At 30.4% G+C, this 25973-nt stretch overlaps 11 protein-coding genes across 11 annotated transcripts; 4 read left to right on the plus strand and 7 right to left on the minus strand.

Moving 5' to 3' along the window:
* Positions 1 to 165: 165 nt before the first annotated feature.
* On the minus strand, positions 166 to 1043 carry tbcB (tubulin-folding cofactor B; the record flags this gene model as incomplete). Its single annotated transcript, XM_020572319.1, has 2 exons — positions 166 to 771; positions 852 to 1043. 2 exons carry the CDS (start codon positions 1041 to 1043, stop codon positions 166 to 168), a joined length of 798 nt encoding a protein of 265 aa, XP_020438177.1.
* Positions 1044 to 1888: 845 nt separating this feature from the next.
* On the minus strand, positions 1889 to 3697 carry PPL_01309 (uncharacterized protein; the record flags this gene model as incomplete). The annotated part of the gene is made up of 3 exons (XM_020572320.1): positions 1889 to 2113; positions 2173 to 3227; positions 3391 to 3697. 3 exons carry the CDS (start codon positions 3695 to 3697, stop codon positions 1889 to 1891), a joined length of 1587 nt encoding a protein of 528 aa, XP_020438178.1.
* Positions 3698 to 3820: 123 nt separating this feature from the next.
* Positions 3821 to 5700, minus strand: PPL_01310 (uncharacterized protein; the record flags this gene model as incomplete). The annotated part of the gene is made up of 3 exons (XM_020572321.1): positions 3821 to 3894; positions 4207 to 5289; positions 5379 to 5700. 3 exons carry the CDS (start codon positions 5698 to 5700, stop codon positions 3821 to 3823), a joined length of 1479 nt encoding a protein of 492 aa, XP_020438179.1.
* A 167-nt stretch (positions 5701 to 5867) lies between these two features.
* Positions 5868 to 7733, minus strand: PPL_01311 (uncharacterized protein; the record flags this gene model as incomplete). The annotated part of the gene is made up of 6 exons (XM_020572322.1): positions 5868 to 6585; positions 6676 to 6825; positions 7116 to 7261; positions 7285 to 7319; positions 7420 to 7603; positions 7671 to 7733. 6 exons carry the CDS (start codon positions 7731 to 7733, stop codon positions 5868 to 5870), a joined length of 1296 nt encoding a protein of 431 aa, XP_020438180.1.
* Positions 7734 to 8348: 615 nt separating this feature from the next.
* PPL_01312 (uncharacterized protein) lies at positions 8349 to 8507 on the plus strand (the record flags this gene model as incomplete). The annotated part of the gene is made up of 1 exon (XM_020572323.1): positions 8349 to 8507. The coding sequence occupies one exon, from the start codon at positions 8349 to 8351 to the stop codon at positions 8505 to 8507; it is 159 nt and encodes a 52-aa protein (XP_020438181.1).
* Positions 8508 to 9519: 1012 nt separating this feature from the next.
* gacH (Rho GTPase-activating protein) lies at positions 9520 to 11762 on the minus strand (the record flags this gene model as incomplete). The annotated part of the gene is made up of 5 exons (XM_020572324.1): positions 9520 to 9791; positions 9863 to 10066; positions 10133 to 10334; positions 10421 to 10629; positions 10724 to 11762. The coding sequence occupies 5 exons, from the start codon at positions 11760 to 11762 to the stop codon at positions 9520 to 9522; spliced, it is 1926 nt and encodes a 641-aa protein (XP_020438182.1).
* A 1930-nt stretch (positions 11763 to 13692) lies between these two features.
* On the minus strand, positions 13693 to 14806 carry PPL_01314 (uncharacterized protein; the record flags this gene model as incomplete). Its single annotated transcript, XM_020572325.1, has 3 exons — positions 13693 to 13862; positions 13914 to 14132; positions 14155 to 14806. 3 exons carry the CDS (start codon positions 14804 to 14806, stop codon positions 13693 to 13695), a joined length of 1041 nt encoding a protein of 346 aa, XP_020438183.1.
* A 292-nt stretch (positions 14807 to 15098) lies between these two features.
* PPL_01315 (uncharacterized protein) lies at positions 15099 to 16895 on the minus strand (the record flags this gene model as incomplete). Its single annotated transcript, XM_020572326.1, has 2 exons — positions 15099 to 16423; positions 16541 to 16895. 2 exons carry the CDS (start codon positions 16893 to 16895, stop codon positions 15099 to 15101), a joined length of 1680 nt encoding a protein of 559 aa, XP_020438184.1.
* Positions 16896 to 17795: 900 nt separating this feature from the next.
* PPL_01316 (uncharacterized protein) lies at positions 17796 to 20745 on the plus strand (the record flags this gene model as incomplete). The annotated part of the gene is made up of 4 exons (XM_020572327.1): positions 17796 to 17832; positions 17947 to 18988; positions 19074 to 19356; positions 19435 to 20745. 4 exons carry the CDS (start codon positions 17796 to 17798, stop codon positions 20743 to 20745), a joined length of 2673 nt encoding a protein of 890 aa, XP_020438185.1.
* Positions 20746 to 21511: 766 nt separating this feature from the next.
* On the plus strand, positions 21512 to 22188 carry rps5 (40S ribosomal protein S5; the record flags this gene model as incomplete). Its single annotated transcript, XM_020572328.1, has 2 exons — positions 21512 to 21594; positions 21648 to 22188. The coding sequence occupies 2 exons, from the start codon at positions 21512 to 21514 to the stop codon at positions 22186 to 22188; spliced, it is 624 nt and encodes a 207-aa protein (XP_020438186.1).
* Positions 22189 to 23590: 1402 nt separating this feature from the next.
* On the plus strand, positions 23591 to 25860 carry PPL_01318 (uncharacterized protein; the record flags this gene model as incomplete). The annotated part of the gene is made up of 6 exons (XM_020572329.1): positions 23591 to 23758; positions 23924 to 24991; positions 25075 to 25217; positions 25244 to 25271; positions 25617 to 25653; positions 25853 to 25860. 6 exons carry the CDS (start codon positions 23591 to 23593, stop codon positions 25858 to 25860), a joined length of 1452 nt encoding a protein of 483 aa, XP_020438187.1.
* Positions 25861 to 25973: the final 113 nt, after the last annotated feature.

Raw genomic sequence — 25973 nt, forward strand, 5'->3', positions numbered from 1 at the left:
TAATAAAAGAAATCTTGATTGAATGTGGGGTATGTTTATATTTGTAACAATAGATTAAACAACACACCCACACACCAACCACCCCAAAATGAATTCATATGAAAATAAAAAAAAACGAAAAAAAAAAAAAACGAAAGATAAAAATAAATAAATAAATAATTTTATTTATATTTCTTCTTCTTCAGGATAATCACCTATTTGAATATGTTTTGCACGTACGAAACAACCATAGTTTGTACCTTGACATTCAAAGTAGCGTTTACCTTTGAGTGATCCATCGTTCTTGCCTTGTGGGAAGTCAAGTGCAATTCCGATCCAATAGCCAGCGGCAGCACCATCGACCTTTCCGATATATGCAACAGTACCAATACGTCCTGCACTATCGGATATAATCATACAACGTTGTCCTACCTTAATATCAACAGGTTCGACATTATCATCTAAATTAGCATTCGATTTACTTGTTGTTGATGTTGCAGTTGCAGTTTTCTCTTGTTCTTGTTTCCATTTTCTATAGGTACCTTCACGTTGATCGTATTCAGCATCTGACATCTTAACGTGTGGAGTACTCTCAGTGTCTTGTAGGGTGGCAACGAATGAATTTGGATCGTTATCAATAATATGAATATTCAAACCACTCTTGATCTGTTCAATACCAGAAAGCAATTGTTGATCGTCTGAATCGAGTGTCTCTACAATAACAGTTGATTTATCCGCTTCTCTAAGTTGTAATTTCATATATTTAACATCTGTACCAACGAATCTATGTAACTAAATAATAAAAATAATAAACATTAATTACAATACATCAAACTATTAATCAAACAACAAATTGACTAGTTAAATCTTACTTTTTCTTTAAATTGTGAAATAGTTTGATCTAATTGAAAGTTCTTCCAATTGTTAGCACCAAGTAGGTCGGCAGTCAATACAGAGTGTGTAATTTCGAGTCTGACTTGACCTTCTGGTGCTTTCAAAGTTGACGAATCATCTTGACCATCACCAAGTATATAGTTTCTAAGATTATCATAATCACTACCCATCTTTTATATTATGTATAAATATGTAAACTTTTATTAAAGTTAAATCTATTAATTATTTATCTAATTTAAACAAAAAAAAAAAAAAAGTAAATCAAAAAAGGTTTTAAAAATTTTTGCAAACTTTATTTAATAAATTTTATACTTTGATGTTATTGTTTGTTATGTAATAGTTTAAAAACAGTATATCCTAATAATATTTTATTAGATTGGTAATAAACAAGTTAATTGAATTCAAATTCTTTGTTAAAATCAGGAGTTAACAAGATGATTACTATTATTATTTATTTATCTATCTTTATGATATATTACATGTTGCGAGTCTAATGATATCGACAAAAAACTTTTATTTATTTAACACAAAGTTTCAACTCCAACGAGTAACACTAACACCTTTAACTTTGATGGTTGTGATCGATGGCTTGAGTGATTCAATATTGTATTTCTTGAGATGGTGTATTGTACATTCTAATGTTTTGACAGAATCTGGAAGATTTATACCAACTATTTCATCGTCTCCAAGTTCTAGGTATTAAACTGAGTTTGGTATCGATAGAATATTAAATGCACCGTTTTTGTAGGTTTTTGACTCGTGATTAAAAAGTTGAAGTGTTTTGGTGGAGGATGGAATCACTCCTTTATCAAGATGTTTGGCGTCTAGACTTGGAAGTTTCAATGTTATGATTCCAAATGGCAGTGATTCAGGAACAAGACATTGATTATATTGTAATAATTCAAGTTGTTTGGTGGTAATTGACCAGGAAGAGTAGGTGATGTAGTATTGGACAATCTGAGAAAATCGTATTGTGCATCTCTTGGTAAAACATCGGAAGACAGATCCAATGTATTTAGAATAAATGTTTAATCGAAGATGGTATTACTCCAGGCTTAAATTTGGTATCTGACTGACGTAGTTCCAATCTTGTCAATGACTGTGGAAGATCATCTGCTTCCAAATAGCCAAACGGTATATTACAATCCGAGACAATAGTTGTAAGAGATGGTAGATTTCTTAGAAACTTGAACCATTGAGAAGGAAGTTCTCTATCGTTGTCAATGTTCTTGGCAGTACACTGTCATCTATTAAATCTATTTCATCGTTTTCATAATTTTTTTTGAATAATTTTTTTACAATATTATTACAATCTTTTGATTGGACCAATATGAAATATGATGATGATCTTGCGATAAAATAAATTGGATCAATACGATAGAAATGAGCAGCATTAACACCTCTAATCTTGATAGTTGTGATCGATGGTTTGAGTGATTCAATATTGTATTTCTTGAGATGGTGTTTTCTACATTCTAATGTTTTGATGGAATCTGGAAGATTTGGAAGATCTATATCCACTTTATCGTTACCAAGAATTAGGTGTTCAACTGAGATTGGTATCGAAAGAATATTAAATGAGTCGAAATAGGTTTTTGACTTGTGATTAAAAAGTTGAAGTGTTTTGGTGGAGGATGGAATCACTCCTTCAACAAGAAACTTGGAGTCTACACTTGGAAGATTTAATGATACGATTCCAAATGGCAGTGATCCAGAAACAAGATTTTTATTATATCTTAATAAATCGAACTCTTTGATGTTTGGTGGTAATTGACCAGGAAGAATAGGTGAAGTAGTATCACACAATCCAAGATAATCAAAGTGTGCATCTCTTGGTAATACCTCTGAAGATAGATCCACTGAATAAAGAAATAAATGTTTAATCGAAGATGGTATTACTCCAGGATTAAATTTAGTAGAGAAAAGGATATCCAATCTTGTCAATGACTGTGGAAGATCACCTGCTTCCAAATACCAAAATGGTATATTGCAATCCGAGATAATCGTTGTGAGCAATGGTAGATTTCTTAGAAACTTGAACCAATGAAATGGACAGTTCTCTATTGTTGTCAATGTTCTTGGCAGTACACTATCATTTGCCAACTCTAAATTTCTAAGAGCTGTTTTAAAATGCATTTGTTCAAGTTGTGGCGGTAGAGAACCAACCGAGAATGATGATGAATAATCATCTAAAGATAGATACTTTAACGAAGAAGGAAGATCTCCACTCTCCAAAGGGAACTGATAGTTACTCAGTGTAAGTTCTGTCAAATCCGATGGTAAACTACCTGGCATCAAATTTTGAATACTCGAGGAAAGAACCAACTTTTTTACTTTTGATCTCTCAAGTTGATCTTTTAGCTTTGAAATATCGATATTCTCCAGATATATATCTATTTGAGTAATATTATAAAAGTGATTATAGCTTAAAAATGTATCTACAGGTTTATTTAATCCATTAATAACACATTTCATTATAAAATAAAAATAGTGGATTGTTTGAATAAACAAACATACCGATTGTTATACAATTAGATCTTGGACTATTAACTACATATAAAGTTCTATTTTTTAAAATACGAAAATCATAATGCATTCGTATTGATTTAAATGACTTTAGACCAACTAGTTTAAGAAAACCAAGTCCTTTATCATCATCATCATCAGCACTAAAGATCAAATAAGATTTTCTTTCATGATACCATCTTTTACAAACAAAAGAGAATCTAATTTTATTTAGAGTATCAAGATATCTAGTAATATTATTTAATAACAAATGTGATAAATAAACTATTTTATAACTATTATTATTATCTATTTCCATTTTGAAAAAACAAAACATGATCTAATATTTTTTCACACCATACAAAACTTTTGTTTTCTGCAAAAAAAAAAACAATTATTCCAATATTGTATATTTCGCGCTTATTTTTTTTCAGATGGATAATTATATTGATAAAAGCTTAATGAAAAGACGTAGTTTAATAGAGGAAAACTTTAAAGCAGAAGGAAAGGTATGTCCTTTATGTAATAAGAAGTTAAATCATCACATTTTAAGTAAACACGATAGTAAGTATTGTATGTCGAGGTTGAATACTGCAATATTGAACGTTCCAAGTAAATTCAATTATAAACATTCGATTTTTTACAAAAAATATTTGCGATTTAAAAACGAACATCAAATCATTCGGAGGTGTGCAAAAAAATAATATTCCCCTAATTTAGAGTTATATAACTTTTATTTATAGTTAGAAGATACTTTTTCTACAATATTATTACAATCTGTTGATTTGATCAATATGAAATCTGATGGTGTTCTTGCGATAAAAAAACTTGGATCAATTCGATAGAAATGAGTAGCATTAACACCTCTTATCTTGATAGTTGTGATCGATGGTTTGAGTGATTCAATATTGTATTTCTTGAGATGGTGTTTTCTACATTCTAATGTTTTGATGGAATCTGGAAGATTTGGGAGATCTACGTCCACTTCATCAGTGCCAAGAATTAGGTGTTCAACTGAGTTTGGTATCGATGCAATGTCAAATGGAGTGTGCTGGAGGGTGTTGTAATTAAAAAGTTGAAGTGTTTTGGTGGAGGATGGAATCACTCCTTCAATGAGAAACGTGGCATCTAGACAGGGAAATTTCAATGTTACGATTCCAAATGGCAGTGATCCAGGAACAAGACGTTTACTATATTTAAATATTTCAAGCTCTTTGATGTTTGGTGGTAATTGACCAGGAAGAATAGGTGATGTAGTATCAGAAAATCCAAGATAATCAAAGTGTGCATCTTTTGGTAACACCTCTGAAGACAGATTCAATGTATTTAGAAATAGATGTTTAATCGAAGATGGTATTACTCCAGGCTTAAATTTGGTAGTTGACTTATGTAGTTCCAATCTTGTCAATGACTGTGGAAGATCACCTGCTTCCAAATAGCCAAACGGTATGTTGCAATCCGAGGTAAGAGTTGTAAGCGATGGTAGATTTCTTAGAAACTTGAACCATTGAGAAGGACAGTTCTCTATTGTTGTCAATGTTCTTGGCAGTACACTATCATTTGCCAATTCTATTTCATTTGTATTGGTTGTAAAATGTAGGTGTTCAAGTTGTGGCGGTAGTGAACCAACAGACAATGATGATGAATAATCATCTAAAGATAGAAACTTTAACGAAGAAGGAAGATCTCCACTCTCCAAAGGGAACTGATAATTAAATAATCTAAGCTCTTTCAAATTCGATGGTAAACTACCATGTGTAAAACGTTGAATTCTCGAGGGAAGAGCCAACTTTTTCACTGCTAATCTCTCAAGTTGATCTTTGAACTTTGAAATATCCATACTACCCTGAGATAACTTTAAATGTACTTGATCAATATCATTGTAGGTAACACTTCCCTCTAAAAATCGATCTATATATATACAAATTTAATCTATTAATAAGTCATTTCAATATATATATTTAAAAGTAGTAATAATTTAAACAAACAAATATACATACCGATTGTTATTTGATACGGTGATTTGTCGTGCCTATTAAAGTGACTGTTTTTATTAAATATAATTAATGTTTTATATTTTAGATTATTATGTATTTTAATTGCTTTAAATGACTTTAGTTGAACTTCTTTATAAAAGTGAAGATCATCATCAGCACCACTAGTAAAGAACAAATAAGATTCTCTTTCATGATACCATCTTTTACAAACAAATGAGAATCTAATATTATCTACATTATCAAGATATCTAGTAATATTATTCAATAATAAATGTGATAAATGAACTATTTTATAACTATTACTATTATTATTATCTATAGCCATTTTCGTGAAAAAAAAAACCAAATAATTGTGATCACTTTTGCCATGCCACTCACAACAATTGTTAAATTTTTTTCAATGATAGTGGTTGTGGCTGTTTTTTTTTATCTAAAACTGTTGTTTTGTATTTAGTTTTTCATTAATTATTTGTAATATCTCTTTCATTAAGATTACTGTATCAATTTTTGTAGTTGTTCAGTTGAGTTGATGATTCCACCTTGATTGAAATTGATTGATATAAAACTATTGTTTCCAATTCTTCTAAGTGTAGATTTTACATTAATATTATTAATAATAACAGTTTTAATACCATATGGCAGTGTTTCCAATCTATTTGTTGAAAAGAATTCAGTTCCAACCTCTATTGTTAAATGTATATTATCAATAATGTTATTGTAATTGTTATTATTGTTATTTTTGTTATTTTTAGTGGTATTGGTCATAGGAATCGAATTAAAAGGTAGCTTTGTACAATATGAATTGGAGAGTTTCAATAGTTTGAGAGATGCTGGTAATGATTTTGCTCTTAACGGTATATCTTCTTTCAGTAGCAAATACAACTCTCTGAGCTGTGGCGGAAGTACATCTGGTTCGATTGCGTCTTGATAGTGTTCACAATCAACGGAGAGAATTTCCAAAGAATGAGGAAAGACATTCTTTTTCAATTTGCCAAGGTAACCGCTGTGAAAGTATAGCTCTTCGAGAGTATTTGGTAGTTGATTCGGCTTTAAATTGATACCTTTTAGATGCTTGCCCAAATGTAGCACTCTAAGTCCATTCCGAAGTATCGATGAATCTAGTACGACTGAATTCGTAGAGAATCGACTGAAGGAAAGTGTTTTAACAGTTAAAGGAATGACACATTTACCATCATTGTTGAGAGGACCGCTGAAACTAAGTTTGGTAACCGTCGGTGGAACCATAGGAATATAGCCAATTTCATTCTCACGTCAATAGAGTGTGAGAGTTTCAACTGACGTTGGTAGCTTACTTATAGAACTAGCTGGATAGTTTATCAATACTTTGAGAATGGGTGTTTGATCGAGGTCTGGTGTGTGTAGCATTATTACATCGACTTGTCTTGGTCCCAAGTTCAAGTGAGTAAGAGTAGCTGGAAGATACTCCAATCTGTGGTATATATTACCTTGGAATACAAGATGTCTGAGATTGGTGGGAAATTGTGCTTGTCTATTGAATGCCTGTTGGAAATTACTTCCAAACTCTAATCGTTTCAGTGAATTTGGAAATAGGTGATCGGCAATTGGTTGGTTAAATCGTTGATTGAAACGCATTCCAAACGTTCAGGAAATACTCCAACCGTTAGAGGTTGTGAATATATCGATCCGAAGCGAAGTTCTTTCAAGCTGTTTGGTAACACTCCAACCTTGAGAGGTTCATCCAAAAAATTGGAAAGATACAGTTTCTCTAAAGTATTGGGAAGTGTTCCATTAGCTAACATATTACCATCTGCTCTTGATAGATCCATCTTGACAATCGGGAAATTGGCAAGTTCAACAAGTGATCTACCATAAAAATATACATCGAAAGCATGTTCGTAATATTCCTATCATTGTTTAATAGATCAACGATATCTTGATAAGCATCTTTAAAATTTGCTAGTACTAAAATAAATATAATGTATAAATTTGGTTGTTTTATTTTTATTTATTTTTGATTAGATTCAATTTTATATTACCATTTAACATGTAAATTTAAACATACCAATATAATCTTGATCATTTTTATTTATTTCTTCATTTAAAATGTGGTGGGTGACAGGATCGATTGCATTGATTTCAAGAGTATTTGCATATTGGAATGATCGATTGGTGCGAAGTAATAATGATGATTCAAAGATCGATCTATAGGATTTCAAAGACGATCTACTGTAATCTCTTACTCTTAACTCATTTGGGTTGAACAACAAGTATTTTGATCTATTTTCATATATGAATAAAACAAATACTATCTACCACTGAGAGATCATAACTAACAACTATTTTTTTGATAACTATTAATGGTAATTGATCAATCATTGTTTTATATAATTATATAAATATGTGATCATTCTTTTATTCCTTTTAAATTAATCACCATCATAAACAAACAGTGTTATTTTTGTTTTTTTTTGAAAAGAAACAACTAAAAATTCTTGGTTTTTTTTGTAAGAAATTTTTTTGATAAATTAAAGAAAAAATTAAAATAATTAAAGTTAATTAATTTTAATAAATAAATAAATCTATTCTTTGTTCTAAGATAGAACATGTTAATTTTAGTATAAATTATGTCATAGTTTTATTTAATTACTTACTTAAAAAATGACCAGGTAAAGTTTTTTTTTTTCATTAATAAAAATTTGCAATTTTACCAAAACAGGAGGGGTTACAATTAATAGTAATCTATTAAAAATGCCCAGGGTACAAAATGATTTAATTAGATCGGAATCATTATGTTTATTAGATTGATAAAAGATGAAGTTCAACTTTCCTAACTGATCTATTTTCAAATAATATCAATGACAAACCAGGATATTGAACTTTTTTTGACTTTCCAAATAATATAAATAGGAAACTTATCATTCTCCTAACTTTCATCAAAATATCAAATATCAATTCAAACTAAATTACCCAATCCAATTCAAAATTAATAAAATGCTTGCCGCCAATAGTTTAAGACAACTCCAAGTTAAAGTATTCACTTTAGCAAGACAAAATCCAAAGACAACTCTAGCTCTGGTTGGTGGTGCTACCGCTTGTGACTATTTACTTATCAAAAGCTACCTTCAATCCAACTCTGACTCCAAGCAATAGATAATTCTCATTATTCTAAATAAGAATAGAATGTATCTTAAATCTTAATGTCTAATCATACTTCAATATCCAATAAACCATTTATGTTAATTATTATTATTATAATTAATAAGTTAACATCCTTTTAATTCTAAATTAGAATTAGTTTTTAAATTTATTATTCATTTGTGGTGTGATCTGTTTAGATCTATTTTTGTTGTAAATTTCATAATCACTTATCAATTGTAACTTTTAAAAAATCTGAGTAATCCAACCTAAAAAAAATCTTAAAAGAAAACAAAATATAATTTTGATCAAAATTTTAGATATTATTATAAACCCATTTTTTGACATCTCGATTCGCCAAATGTCAAACATGTTTCGGTTAATTTCTAAAAAAAAAAACTTTAAAGTTCATTTCTTAAAATCTTAAACAAATCAGAATCATTGATAACAAATAAAATTAATGACAAGTAAGAACTTTCTTTAAATATTTTATAAACCAATTGACTAACAATTATTCTCATTGGATAGCAAAACAAAAAGGCAGAGACCCAGTTCAAAAAGTAAAATTATTAATATTATTTTATTTATATAATTTTAAACAAAAATATTAAAATACATGTATAACTAATAATTTCTTTTTTGTTTATATAGCCAGGTAGTTCTTGGAAACCAATAACCCCACCTCTAGTGTATGTACCGAATAATCCTCCACCCCATGATTTCAACAAAGGAGTCCATGAATTCAGACCTTAAACCAAGCTATCTTGTTGTTTTCTAAACAAAATAAAATCAAAGAGATTTTGTTCAAAGCTAAATTCTTTTTTATAAAGTGATATGAAATTCCAAATTTATTAACCTAATTTAATTTTGAGAGTTTCCACACCAAAACAATTTAATGGACTATTGTTGAAGTTTATAGCCTATTAAGTTTTATAGTAAATACAAAATATATATATATAATAGTTGATTTGTTGTTGTTGTTATGATTTGATTAAATTATTATTATTATTATTATTATTTGGTGCGGTCAATCGAAAATTTGATTATAATTCTCTAGTATATGAGTGATAACCTGACTACTTGAATCCAACATTATAGACAATACGTTTTCCTCTGGTGATTTCATCAGACTCGGACCAAACATCAAACCTAAATTGTGCGCGTGCATCATATTGCTTGAACTATGCTTGGTTACATCCACCAAAAATCTCATCAACTCTTTGATTAAACATTGATTATACTCTGGTAATCCCAAAACCAACTGTTTAATAGCACCTGATTTCTCATTATCATTTAATTCTAAACAATAAGATATTCGATTAATATTATTATTCCAATATATTTGTATCTATAATAATAGTTATACTTACTTTGTGTCTTTATAAAATCATTATGATATTTAAATGTAAATACAGGCACCGATAGTTGTCTTAAAAACTTTTTAAGTGTGCTAGAAACTACGTGAACACAACAATCCGCCGGTATATCGAATCCATGTTGGAGCAATGATTTCATCAAAGTTTCAACTTCCGATTGATTTCCACCAACTCTAAATAGACCTTCTGTATCTAAAGCTATAGAAATGATTTGAAACATTAATAACTTATATATAAAAATTAATTAATTTTAAATATAAATACCTTTATCAACCCATAAAAAGTCAATACACTTTGTAACTAACAATGGTATCTTTCTGTTGGTTGCATCTCTATTATTTTCACGTGAAATAACAGCCTCCAGAGTCATACCCATCGGTGTCTTTGGTGCTGTACTCATATCTATAGGTTGACTATAACTTCTATTTCTTTGTATTTTTCTATCTTTTGTAACTTCTTTTGGTTTCTATAGAAATAAATAAAGAAAATAAACAGATATATTATTAATAAACTAATTCTAATATAAATATTATGAAAATAAATAAAACTTACAAGTTGAGCTGCAGGTTTTACAGTTAAATTATTAAATGAAATCGGACCACTACTTCTTGTTGTTGTCAACTCTATACTATAGTTTTTAATTAAATCTGATTTATATTTTTCTACATTGTCGTGAATAGCCGACAACTTTTCTTCAATAAACTGTTTGTAAAATTTCGATTTCATTTGAGTACCAGATGATGGATGAAAATTAGCAATATCTAAAAATATATAATAATGAAAGATGATGATGATGATGATGATGATTAATAAAAGAATATAAATAGAGATTGATTGATTCTTTGCTTTGCTTACCTTCTTTTGTAAAAAATTTCGATTTTCTTTGTTTTAATTTCTGTGCTCTAAATTCCTCGGGGTTGTCCAACATCTTTTTGTATTCCGATGAGATTGTTTCTTTGAATTGAGTTGCCTTCTCGTTGGACTTTAGTGATCCTGTTGCATTTGAAGAATCTTTCTGTTTGCTCGGTGATTTGAGTGAGCCTGTCGATGTAACGCGAGCGACGACTTGCGCGCCACTGCCACTGGCACTTCCAACCGTGTTGATATTGATCGTTGGAGGTTTGATATCGGGGTGAATGATTGTTGATTCCGAACGTTCGTGTCTACTTAGTATAATCGATGATCTATTTATTGCACTACCGCTGTTGTTGTTATTGTTGCTTGGACTGTTGCTCAGTTCCACTTCAGGTTTTGCAGAGGCGATTGTGTAGCTGTAGGCGCGGCCTGTCGAAGGTGATTTCAACTCCTCTTCTTCCTCCTCGATGATACTGCTGTTTGTACTGCTGGAATCGTCTGGAACCACGCCGTTGCCTTCGTCTTCATCGTCCTCGTATGACTCATCGTAACTCTCAGTGTCTTCCTCGCCAAACAAGACGTCCTCCTCCGAGACGTCCTTGATGATGACTTCTCCGTCAAACTCATAGTCCACCAGAGTATCGCGTAGTTGTTCATACGATGATTTCAATGGATTGTTACTAGCGAAATTAGTAATACTATTAATCGGTGAAAGTGGTGATGTTGGTGTTGTACTTGGTGTAGTCGATCCACTTGTTGATGCATTTACATTATTATTATTGTTATTACTATTGTTATTACTATTATTATTATTATTAACTACACCAATTGGTAGTAGAGGTGGTGGTTGTAATGGTGCTGGTGTTGATATGGGAGGTGATGAAGTTGACCTCTGATGATGTGTAGATGTTAAATGTTGACTCTTTAAATAATTGATTTGTGATGTTGTTGTTGGTAATTTACTATTATTATTATTATTATTATTACTGCTATTTGTTGATGTATTATTTACACCATTAAAACTTTTTATGTTACTCATTATTTATAAAAATATTATTACAAATTATAATTTTGAAAAAAAAACTAAATTATAATTAAAAATATCTAAAAACTATTAATATTATTATTACTATTATTACAACAAAAACTAACTAACTAAAATTTTACTTGATAGATAGATCTTCTTAATATCTATTATATTATGTTATTGTTATTGGTTATTTTATCTATATATGTAAGTAAGTAAGTACTAGATAGGTGAAGTAATGGTTGGTATGGATGATGATGATGATGTTGTTGATATTGATGATGAAGTTGTTGTGGAGAGGAGGTGTGTGGTTGGTTGGTTTGTAGTCGTTGGCATAAAAATAGATCAACTACTCCTGTTTTGTGCACTTTTTTGTTTTTTGTTTGAAAAAAAAATTAAAAACCAAATAACCTTTCTTTTCTTTTGCTTTTCTTTGCTACTCCTAATTGCTCTTCTCTTCTGTCTATATTTAATTTGAAATTAATTAGTTGGTTAATATTAACCTTAATTTAGATATTAACTACAAATTTAATTGATATGATTTCAATTGAATTGATTTTTCAATTGAATTACTGATTTGAATTGAATTAAAAACAAAAACAAATGCTAACAACAACATTATTATTATATTTTAATATTTATTTGAAACCAATATAATATAGTTCCTTACTACTCATGTCTATCTTTATCATTAAATCTTTCTCACTCTTTCTCCCACTCACTATATATACATTGTTTTATTATATTTTATATTTTATGATGTGTTTACTTGAGCGTGTGTGTGAGTGTCAATACCAGTGTGTGAGCGTGTGTGCTTGTTGAAATGATTGTTTGTTTAGCAAGTTGCGTGAGAGAGTAACGTGAGCTTACTTGTTAATATACGTGTTTATTTGATTGAATCTCATATATAGTTGTAATATATATAGATTTATTTATTCATCAATTTGTTTATTATTTTTATTTGACTTGACTAAGAGTTGAATTGGAGTTGTATAGAATAGAATGGATAACACATGTTTTTTATTGTAGCTACAACATATATAAATACATATAACAATGATCGATAATTAGTGATTATGATGATAATGGTAATGATGTTGTTAATAAAATCCAACAAAACAAAATGAAAATGCAATTCAATTTATAACATAGATATAATTTACTTTATATTTGATATATAATATATACTGATGTCTGTCTTGACCTGTAATGTTTGTTTCCAACAAACTAATTTATTAAAAGATCAGATAATAGATAAGCTAATGCCTTAGGTAGTACTACTTTTTCAATAAAAAATTATAATATTGTTTTGTTTGCTTGCTTGTTACTATTATTAAGATCTGATTGCTTTAGTGTTGATATAAATTTATATCTTATCGTTGGGTGTGTGGTTGGTAAAATAATATTATTTTCTGTGTTATTATTATTATTAATACTGTATTGTTTTATAAATTATTATGTGAAAGGAAATAATTATAATTATATGAGTCGAATTTAAGTTTACTGAAAAAATTGATATTTATATTTATGAATGATTTTGATTAAATCAATGTTTTTTTAATTTAATTTTTTTTTTGAAAAATTAATTATAGTTTTTTTTAAATTTTTTTTTAAAAAAAATAATAATAAACCTGGTCTAATTCTAATAATTTATTATTATTTTTTTATAATTACAAAAGATTATTTATATATATATTTTTATCGTTATTTCTTTTATTTTTGATATAAAATAAAATAAAAATAAAGTTTTACCCCAACAGATTTTTTTCATAAAAACAAACACCTTATGAGAAAAGATTTGATTTCGATTTCGGGTGCACATTTTTGCAGTAAAAAAATAAATTTTTTTTTTTTTTTTTATATAATCAATTATGGATTCTTAAAAACAAAAAAATTATTTATTCTAAAGTAAAAAAAAAAGTAAAAACTGCTTGGTCGATTTTTAAATCTCTACTTTTTGATTTTCTGAATCTCTTTCTTCCAACAAAACGAAATTTAGTAACTCTTTTCTACAGATAGGGCAAGTTGAATTGTTAAGTAACCATGTTCTAAGGCAATCGAAATGAAAAGTATGATAACATGGTGTGATAAATATATCGTTGGTAATCTCTTCTAAACAGATTGAATCTAATACCCCAAACAACTTTAAGTGCTTGTCTTTACCTTTGATATTCTTAACGAACGCAGAGTAGATACGATCCATCTCTGTCATTCCTTTCAAATTGAAGAATCGAACGATACACTCAAGGAGATGTTTCAATTTACAAACTTTAAGTTCCATCATAGATTCTTGTAATCTATGCTGGTAAATTAACTTTAGAAGTTTGGATTTGGTAGTTGCTCTTCTTGGATAGAAACCTCTATCGATACCATTATCCACATCTTGGATGAATGTACCAACTACAAAACGATTCGGTCCAAACTTTTGAAGCAACTGTGTGAATCCAGCATGCTGGATTATGAGGCAATCTATAATAGGTCTCTTCACTAACAGAGGGCTGATCATTATGAGTAATTAATAGTAATGATCTCGAATAGAAATCTTTGCCAAAGACAGTTTCATAGAGTTTGAAAAGTTGTTTCTCTTCTTCACTAAATCTATTGTGTGCCATCACAACAATGATTAAAGAGAATCCAATTCTATAGTTAAAGAGTACTTCGTAAATTCCAGAAATCTTTTGTTCGATGGTGAATCTTGGATCAGTGAAACCAATAGTGTCGAGAAGGATATGATTTCCATTGTAGTATGCATAAACATTATCAGTGCATCCATCCACAAGATTAATATCACCAACTTTGGCTGGACCTTCAAGATCTTTCTTGGAAACACCGTCTCTCAACAAAGCATTGATAGCTGAGCTCTTTCCAACCTTTGAACCACCAACAACAATAATTCTTTGTTTTTCCTTAATATCTCCAATTGATAAAAGTAGTGGATTATTATTGTTAATATTTGTATTATTATTGTTGATACTAACACTGTTATTATTATTGTTGTTAATATTGTTGATATTAATTTCTTGGTTTAATAGTGCACGACTGTTTGAATTACCCATTCTAATATTTATCTCTATGACATATAAAATTAATTATAAAATAAAAACAATACAATTATTTTAGAGTCTTTGCAAAAAATTTGTATTCAACTTAAATTTTCACTTTGGGTTTTTTGTAAGATTTTAAAATTAGACATCTGTTATTTTTTATAAGCTCTTTTAATTTTAGCCAACTTCTTTGCGTAAATTTAGTGAAATTAAATTTTAGTCCTAAAGCAAATGACTTAAAATTGAAACATTAAAGACAACTTATTTTAGGTAAAGTAACACAACACCCCCAAAAAAATTGAATTTATTCTAAAAATAATTGAGATACTCTGAAATAATGATTGAAATTTGATTTGTGAATGATTTTCGCAACTCTTTTATCTTGATAATTATCTTTAAATAGCCAGCCAACCAATAGATAATAATTTGAATCTATCTTTCTGATATGACACTTATCTTTACTCAAACCCAAATATTTAAATATGATATTGGTGAGAGTTGGTGGAATGTAAAGTGGATATTGGAATGAAAAGTTAATGATTAATGTTCGCACAAAATTTGGAATCACATAGAATGGTAATTTTTTTATAGTTCCAGTTCTATCTCTTATTTCAAGAGTTTCAACTGATGTTGGAATTGTTACTGTATTGAAAAAAAGTTCTTCGAAACTGATACTAAGATATTTGATTCCATATGGAAGTGTTTGTAAATTCAAACGACCTTTGATAATTCTCTGTTCGATTCCTTCTTTCATTATTTTGACTTCCAAATGATCGATATTTAGAGTTGTATATGGAAAGTTTGAATGGGTGAGTTTGTCAATCTTGAGGTTTGGCAAAACTGATTCTGGTAAGCTGCTGACTGATAACTCTTCCAGGTGATATTGTATTGTCTCTGGAAACATCTCTTTGAAGTCATATAAATTTACGCTATTGATTTGTGAATGATAGAGCGATAGATATTTGATTGCTGGTGATAATGCTGATTTCAAATGATATCTAGAACTAAGTGCTAGACTTGTCAATGTTGGTGGAAGATCTGACAGGTTTAAAGCATTCTCATTGCTAAAACCTAGAATTAGAGTTGTTAAATTTGGTAGAGATTTCATAAAAGGAATCCAACTTGAAGGTACAAATTGAAGAGTTTGGAGAGTCTGTGGTAAATAATGTTCGTTTATAATTGTAGGTGGGAAGCCAAGAAATCGTAGAGACTCAAGATTCGGCGGAAGTACTCCAGCTTTGGCGAGTTGATTGGGCTTGGCTCTGCTTAAAGTTAGACTCCTGAGAGATAAAGGTAGAACACCTGGCTCTATTGGTTGATCTTTTCGAAGTCCAAAGAATATGCTCTTCAAACCATCTGGTAGCATACCTTTAGTGAGGTGATTACTTAAAAGTGATCTGATGGTCAGCTCCTCTAAACCAGATGGAAAGCAATCTTTAGTGAAATCTTCAATTGATGAACCACTGAAATGTAGAAACTTGGTGGTTGGTGGTAGTTTCATTTTGAAGTTTTTGAGACCATTTATCTTTATGATGTTTGACGAGAGCAATGCATCATCAGGAAGATCTACTTTGGCAGATATAAAAATCTCTCTAACAGTTGTAAGTATACCGTATTGAGAAAATGTTTCTATGAAAATATATAAATATATAAATATTAATTGATAAAGATTAGAAGAGATTCTCTATTTTGTTTTTATTCAATGTAAGTAAGAATTCATTTCTTATATGGCTACTGCTTACTTACTTTGATCTAATGTTAAATCGTAAAAATCATTAATAATTTTAGTGTCATTATCTAAGATCATCATCGAAACAATCTCTTTAAACTCTAATGAAGTCGAATATACAGATTGATAGGAACCTACTGTATTTGTTGTGTTGTGAGACTGCTGATCATTGTTTATTGGTGATGGTGATGATGTTGGTATTTTTAAAGTGTTATTAACATTGAACAACAGATATTTATTTCTGTTGTCAAACCATCTCTTGCAAACTAAACTAAAACAAACTCTATCTATGTTATCAGTTATATTATTAACTATTACACTTATCAATACAAAAGGCAAATTTATAAACATAATATTATTATCTTGTGACATGAATAAATAATCGTAAAGTTTTAATTAATGTTATAATATTATAGGACAAGTTATAAGATGAAATTAAAATCAACTTCATCATTATTTATAAAAAAAACTATTTTGGTTTTTAGAATAAACATTGTGGTTTAATACCTGCTCAGTCTCTTTAAAACCATCGGTCGCCTGATTATGTATTTTTATATAAATCTTTGTCTTGTTAAAATTATATTATTATATTACACTTTTACAAAATTCTGTTCAGATAATAATTGAGATAAATATATTACTTACCACCAAACAAAAAACTATAAGATTTTTATCTTATAAAAAATGGTATCTTTTCTTGAAGAGCAAATAGAAAATTTCCAAAAAAAAAATAAAAATGGGTGGTTAATATGATTGGGGCACAATTTTTTTGTTTTTGTTTTTTTTTTTTTTTACTTTTAAGTTTTGTTATTCTTATGTTTCTATTTAATATTAATAAAACTATATCTAATTGATTTTACATATATATGATAGAAACTAAGAAGTTAAACATTTATTACTATCATCACTTTTAAGAAATATTTTTTTTACATTGTTTACTCAGTTTCTGAAGATTCATTTTTAATTTTGTGACGTTTTTAAAGTAACAAAAAAATATCTGATTATTGTTGGTAAAAGTCGACTTGTATTATTATTCATTTTATCAATATTGATATCATTCAATATATAAATATCATCTTATCATCATCATTATAATATAGAACTATTTATATTTAATATTTAGATATTATTGTTGATTGAATAATACTACTATTTTGATGGTTTAATGTAATACAAATATAAATATATCATTTCACATTATATTTTATTAGTAATAGTATATCATATAAATAGAGAGAGAGAGAGTATATAAAATAGAAATAATAATAAAAAATGAGTGACGGCATGCAAGGAAAATTATTTGTTACTGGTAAATACATACATATATTGATATTACTATTAATAATATTTGTTAATCATTAATAATTGTTTTGTTTATCTAAATCTATATTTAAATCATATTATAATAACAATAATATTATAGTTTTACAGGCACAAAACTTGGTTATTAAACAAGAAAAGTCAGCGGCACAAGAGTTTGTAGGTGCTTTGTCATCACCTTTGTTTCAGGGTATTCAAGCGATTCAGAACTTCTCTACAAACAATGTGAAAAAGTTGGCACCGATCTTCACTGTACCAGGTTCGTTGGTGGTACAGGGATTCAATACGATTGGTGATGCGATTCGTGGTGGTGCGTCTTCAGAGTCGGTACCGGTGGTCAGCAGTAGCGCCGCACCTACACAACCGTCGGTAGGTATCACTGCGTCCGTCTTCTTTGAGAACAACACCGAAGAGGTCTTTAGAACACAGCTCTCTGAGAACCTGACGGAACCAAAGTGGAATGAATCACATACGTTCAACGTTGTCGATCCATGCTCGACCGTTCGTTTCCGTATCGTCTTGAAGTCACTCTCTGAGAAGTCTGATTTTCTCATTGGAACGGCACAGATGTCGTTGATCGATGAAGTGCATCTCTGGGGACAGAAACCCGTTGCCAAATGGATCAATATCACCAAGACGGTTGCTGCCGCCAACTCTGACGACAACAACAACTCGTCGGAATTCGCCTACACCGAAGATGAAATCGTAGGAAGAATCGAGTTACAGCTGCAATACAAATATAGAAACGTTTGGGACTGTGTTTATCACGGAAAGATGCTGTTGTTGGAGAAGAAATACGACGAGGCGTTGGAAGCGTTGAACGAAGCGATCACAAACAACCCGACCAACCCGAAACTCTATGTGATGATGGTCGATTGCTATCTAGCACAGAAACAGTATGGCAAAGCGATAGAGAGTGCCGGTAAGATTATACAACACGATCGTGGTTACATCGGTCACCTGAAAGCTGCACGTGTCTTGATGGCTGCCAATCAACTGGAGAAAGCGCAAACGTTCATCGACAAAGCGAAAGCAGTCTCCGATAAATCAGAGGAGATCTACAATATACAAATGGAATTATTACATCTTTCCGAAGTTGATAAGATTAACAAGTTAATTGATCAAGGTTCAAATGATTTCTTAAGGTAAAGTTATAATAGCTAGTTAGTTAGTTAGTTAGTTTATATAATAATAATCATCATATTAATAGTTGTTATTATTATCTTATAGAGGTGAATTTATAACAGCAAGTGAACATTTTACAAAAGCAATTGAAATTAATCCACATAGTACTATCTTGTATGAAATGAGAGCGATTTGCTTTGTTTGTGCAAAGAATAACGCTGCTGCTATATTGGATACCAATAAGATATTGGAAATCGATCACAATTGGCCAAAAGTAAACAATACATTTGGTGGTTACATGATGAAAGATGGTCAAATCAATGTTATGTCAAAGAAACGTTGGTTTGGTTTGAAATCTATATTTCTTTTCTATTATAAAGATATAAATGTAAGTAAAAACAAAACAATGATAATAATTATTAATAACAACTGGACGATATTAATATTCATTTCTCTCTTATCTTAGGAATTAATACCACAAGGTGTAATTTGTTTAAATGAATTTGGATGTGCACCAAAACCAAATCAAAAGGTAAAGTTTCAACTACGTACAAAAGATCGTGAATACTACTTAAAGGTGGAGAATCCAGAGGAGTTTGACAAGTGGATCGTTACTTTGACAAAGATATCAAAGACGAAACCAAAGTTACCACCTATCAAAGAGATTCAGGATGCTATCATTTGGAGAAATATCTATCAGAGTAAGACCGATCAAAAGACATCGTTTATGTTGCCAGAGGTGATGATGCTGCCAGAGACACTGTTTGTAGAGTCTGGAAGGTTGGCATTCTCCATCGGTGACAAGATCAAAGCGAAATTGTCATCGATTCCACAGTCAGAGTGTACGGCAACCGGTTGGCTCTACAAGATGGGACAGGTCAACAAGGAGTGGCAACGTCGTTACTTTTTGCTGCACAACAACATTCTCTATTATTGCAAGCTGAACAACGGCGATGAGAAACAACCATCGATTACGCCAACCGGTACTCTCCCACTGGACGGCGCCAAACTCGATGTCAACCCGTCGTCGATCACCAAGGCGAACGCTTTCATGATTATGACTGCACTACGTAGAAACTTTGCTGTCGCCGCCGATTCCGATACCGACAAGGAACGTTGGCTCAAGGCGATAGTAGTGGCGAGTGGCGCGCAACTCCCAGTCGAAGAGGAGAAGAAACCCGAGGAAATGCCAACTTCAGAATCACTGTTTTCCAATCGTTCCAGACGTGTCAAGTCATTACGTTCCGTTCCAATGGATCCAGATTCTCAACAAACTCAACAACAACAACAACAATTTATTAATAATAACAATAACAATAGTAATAGTAATAATGATAATCAACAATCGAATCATGGTAATCAACAACAATCACCAAAAGTTACTCGTAGAATCGGATCGAATGAGATGTCTAGTTCTGAATCGAGATACTTTGCCAAGTTTGGATTGTCAGAGAATACTATTGTGATGCCAAGTGCACCAATTATTAGTAGTAAGAGTAATTTGAACTCGTCGGCCAATAGTATGCCGTTGATTCAACCGACACACACTGTATCATCACCTGCCAACCCATCACCAACATCATCAACACCATCATCACCACACAGTTCACAACGATCACTCAAATCAGTGTATCCAACTGAAATGCCAAATCCAACCGAATACGACGATGAAAACGAAGAGAGCAATGTTGGTCTCGTCAGTGGTAAAAAGAAATCCGTAAACGAGGAAACTGGTGAAGATGAAGAAAAAAGATGTTGTAAATGTACCATACAATAAAATAATAATAATCGAAAAATAATAAAATGATAAATATAATTGTTTTTTTAACATTATCATATTAAAACAAAGGATAATCTAATGTTAAAGTTGCTGTTTGTCATACTTGAATTCAAGTCTAATAAAACATGTGTAATTTAACTATGCAAATGATAATGGTGATGTACTATAATAAAGATAGGATCACAATGGTTTAATCTACTTGTTAAATTAGATATATCAAAACAAATAAATATAGATTATAATATTCATTTAAAAACTCAGATAAACGAATATTGTATCGTTCTATGATTCTGTATAAAAAAAAAACTAATAGCTGATCTATTAAAATATACATTTATCATGATCTATTAAATGTTAAATTAATAAAGAATATAATAAATAAATTTAAATTGTTTGTTAAAAAATTGATCAAAGCAAATTCTGTCTGATTATTAATAAATACAACACCAAAGATTGTTTTTGTATGAAAAAAGAAGTTCGAAAAAGTACAAGTGCAAAAATAAAAAAAAATCCAAAAAAATAAAATTTTCAATTCTCAGCGAGACGACCTCCTGTGCATAAACCCAACTAATGAGATACGCATTGACTCCCTTTTTCGTATATCCTTCACACACACGCACCATAAGATGACTGAAGTCAGTTTGTTTGGAAAATGGTAGAGTTATTGTTTCATATCACTATCACACAGCACAACACACAGGATTGATTGGAATAGTAGAAACAGGATAGAAAAAGAATGAGAAAATGAAAGAGATGGAAAGAAATGAACGAAAGATATACAAAAAGAGATTATAGATACAATCTCACCAGCAATGCATCACCCACTTTTATCTTAAAACAATTTGAGTAGTTTTTATTAATACCAAACCTTACTACTACCTACAATTAATAAAAAACAGGTCTTTCAGAGAAGTCCAATGCTCTGATATCTCCTTGCAAGATTACATCATGACCAAGAAGCAAGTCTTCTTGCCACACTCTGCTGGTCGTTACAACAAGATCCGTTTCAGAAAGGCCCAATGCCCAATCGTTGAGCGTCTTGCAAACTCAATGATGATGTTCGGTCGTAACGCTGGTAAGAAGATCATGGCTGTCCGTATCATCGAAAAGGCCTTCGAGATCATCTTCCTCTTGACTGACAAGAACCCAATCCAAGTTTTGGTTGATGCCATCATGAACTCTGGTCCACGTGAAGATTCCACCCGTATTGGTTCAGCTGGTACTGTCCGTCGTCAAGCCGTCGATGTCTCCCCAATGAGACGTGTTAACAACGCTCTCTACTTGATCACTCAAGGTGTTCGTGCCGCCGCTTTCAGAAACATCAAGACAGTTTCTGAGTGTTTGGCTGACGAATTGATCAACGCCAGCAAGGGTAGCCCAAATTCCTATGCCATTAAGCAAAAGGACGCTCTTGAGCGTACTGCCAAATCACACAGATAAGAATATTGGTTAATTACATATTCTTTTACTCTAATAATAAAAGTATTTTATTTGTAAAGGATAAATAATCATAATTATTTTTTTCTACTTATTTGTTTGTCGTGGTGACCTGTCCATAAAATTTCGCAAAAATTTAGTGTGTTGTTAAAAATGCGGAAACAAACATTGGTGTGTTGAGTATTTTTCATATTTTCATTGTGTTTGTTAGTATTACTTCTGATGTCAAACAAGTTTCTTCAAATTTATCTAAATATTTTGATTTCTGTAGTTATTTTTTGTATTTGTTAAAACCATGTAATGGTTGTTTGTTTTTGGTGATTCTTGACCAACTTGTTATTTTTGATTTAGTGGAGTGGATCGATAAATTAGTTTATCAGTCAATGATCTTTTGAATTGTTTTAATCTAAACTTAAATAAAAATCCAAATATTTCCAAAACTTACTTTTAACTCGATTTACTTTTGATATCTAATCTGTTGTACTGTTTTGAAGTTTGATTAACTGAATTTTATATTATATTTATCTAAATTGATATTCTTACCTAATTGTCTTTCTATAATTAGTATAAATACTATAAAGAAATATGGACTGATTTCAGGGTCTTGTATTGAAATAAACTTAACAGGTGGGATGATGACATACTTCTTAACTGAAGTTCTGTATTAGTTTATCAAAACTGAATTATAAATCAAATCCACTGAATAAAAATAATGATTATTAATCAACTCCAAATCACAACAAATAACTTATTAATTTTATCTTGAAGTAGTTACAACTTCCGTAGTAAATAATAACATAGTAGATTATTTATCAACTCCAAATCACAACAAATAGATTGTATTAAATATTTATTAATTCTATCTTTACATCATAAGTAGAAACACATCATATTATGATAAAAGATAACAACTACAACAAATAATATATTGTATCTCCAACCCCACGCTTGGAAAAAAACAAATTCCTGATCTTTTACGAAAAAAAAGGAAAATCAATTTGAAATTATTCTTGGTTTGGATAAACCATTAATTTTTTATATCTAATTTGTTACTAAACAATAAAATAATTATATGAATATCTTTATTTTAATAGATATTCTTTCATATGTATCAAAAATAAAAGTATTTTTTGTAAATTATTTACATAATTATCTATATCTAGTTTGTTTATAGAGGTATATAATTTTTTTTTTTTGTCTGTAGTATTATTCTTTTTTTTTTATCTTAAATTTTAATCTTCATTTTTTCATTGAAAAATTACAGTGTGATAATGATGCAAATCAAAAAGAAATAGGAAAAAATAAAATGAGAATCTTAAAATTAGTGTTTTAACTTTATAATTTAAATAAGATTCGCAATGAGTTGGTTTTATATAATAATAAAGTAAAAGTTAAATATAATAATATGGGTCCAAGATGGTCACATATCAAAAAAATTGACAACAATCAGTGTGCATTGCCTGATTTGGTTTTGCAAAAGATACTTGAATATCTAAATCATTGTTACGAGCCAGAGACAAAGCTATCACCAAAAACTACAGTTACATCAGCAAGATACCTCAAACTTGGATTGGTTTGTAGTTATTGGTTTCTCTACATTGTACCACTCACCATAAAGTCGATGGTTCTAAGTACGAATGACACCACTCTACACACCTACCCAAAGCAACTGAAACAATACAATAGTTACATAAACAAACTCAACAAACTCAACAAACACAACAATACCAGTCGTCAGCCATCTAAAATTGCACTTGAAAAGTTAGAGTTGATTTTCGACACCACCATACAACCTGATTTCACACTGTGGACACTCTTCTACCGTCCTAAACCAGCCAACACCAAGAACAACAGACAATGGTTACCAAACAATCAAATTTCACTCACCAAATACTTTACAAACTTGAAAACTATTAAAATCTATAGAATTCAAACGGCTTCCATCCGAATGGAATCGTTATTATCAACAATTCCTACACTTACGAAACTCAGTATATATCCATCACATGACCGACATCAGTGTGTAGGTGGATTAGAACAACTACTTCATAGTTGCACAAACATTGTACGATTCACATATATGCAAGAGGCAGCTGAATATCCAGTTCCATTCAACTTTCCTTGTACATTAAACAAAGTTAAAACCACAGCAATGTTCATGCCAACCTTGCCAATGATGAACCTAACTAAACTTCATTACAGCATGAACCAACCTCCAAGATCAAATGCTATTGTTGCAAGATCAAAGTTCACCGGTCAATTCGTTAACTTCTTGCCAAACCTTGTAGATCTCACACTTGTCAATACATACGCACCTGTTTATGGTCCATTCCTTGCTAGATTACAACACCTCAGATATTTAACGATCAAAGGAGTCTCTATCTTCAAGTCAAACGATGTAGATCACTACAATGAAAGTAAAAAGGTTCAACAACAAAGTGGTGGTTATGATGATGATGATATAGCTACTACTCCTACTACACCGAATGATATATTCGTAGAGACGTTAATTAAAGATTTGGATTCAATTACCGACCGACTTATTCAACTTAAACTTAAAGATCTAGATTTCGACAGTGAATCATTGTGGACAGTGTTAAACAGGATGGATTTATTGCAAAGACTTTCATTAGATACATCTAATCCAGATAATAACTATGTACTTCAATTGATTCCTCATCTCGAATTGTCAATGCCATCACTTAGACATGTGACATTCAACGTTAATTTTGACACAGAGTGGATAACAAGATTGCATGACTTTTTGATTGGTAACGATACACTCACTTCACTCAGCATTGCCAATGTAACATCAGAACAATCACATCTAATTCGCACACAATAATCAATGACAATATCGAGAAGAAACAATCATTACAACAATTAAAGATCGATCATCTTCAACAAACAGATATTCACTCTGATCACATAACAGTAATACCAAAACAACATCCAAGTTCACAAAACAATCCTATTCGTAATATCAAAGAAAAGGTTATACTAAATGAACAGTCGAGAACGCCAATAACAAAGTACTTTTGTGTTATTTTATCATAAGACAATTAATTGATGACGGTGTCTCTCCAGTAAGGTCCAGTTGGATGTCGATGACAACTAATCTCTTGTTTGTTGGTTGGTAGGTATTTGAACTCGGTTATTGGTTATGATAAAGGTCACCAGGTATCCACATACATCTCATTCTTTAGGCTGGTGTCGTTATATTATAACACTTCACATCACAACAAACGTGTCCACATCGTTTTGCATTCTCTTTTAAATTAACCTCACCCCCTTTTTAAAATCAAAAATCAAAGCCAGCAAAAGGATGCATTAGAGAGAACCGCCAAATCACACAGATAAGAATATTGGTTAAATAGATATTCTTTTACCTTAACAACAACAATAATAGTAAAAGTATTTTATTTGTAAAGGATATACATAATTATCTATATCTAGTTGTTTCTAGAGGTATATAATTATTTTTCAGTTTCTTAAATTGTGCTCTCTAAATTGGTTTTTAAAGAAAACAATGGTGGATAGGGCAGGGCAACGTGAAAGAATAAACCACCAGAATAATTTATAATTTTAGTAATTAATCAATTGGTTTTAATCTTGTACAAGATTGATTAGTTTATCATCATTTAAACTCTCTATTTTTTATCTTTAGAAGTTTAAATAATAAACTAGGCAAAAATAAATCATTCTTTTGTCAAAGATTCAAAAATACACATGTTAAGTCATTCATCTTCATTATTAATATTTTGTTACAGATAACATGAAACATTGAA

Source organism: Heterostelium album, assembly GCF_000004825.1.
Source record: "Heterostelium album PN500 unplaced genomic scaffold PPL_contig1, whole genome shotgun sequence".
NCBI lineage: Eukaryota > Evosea > Eumycetozoa > Acytosteliales > Acytosteliaceae > Heterostelium > Heterostelium album.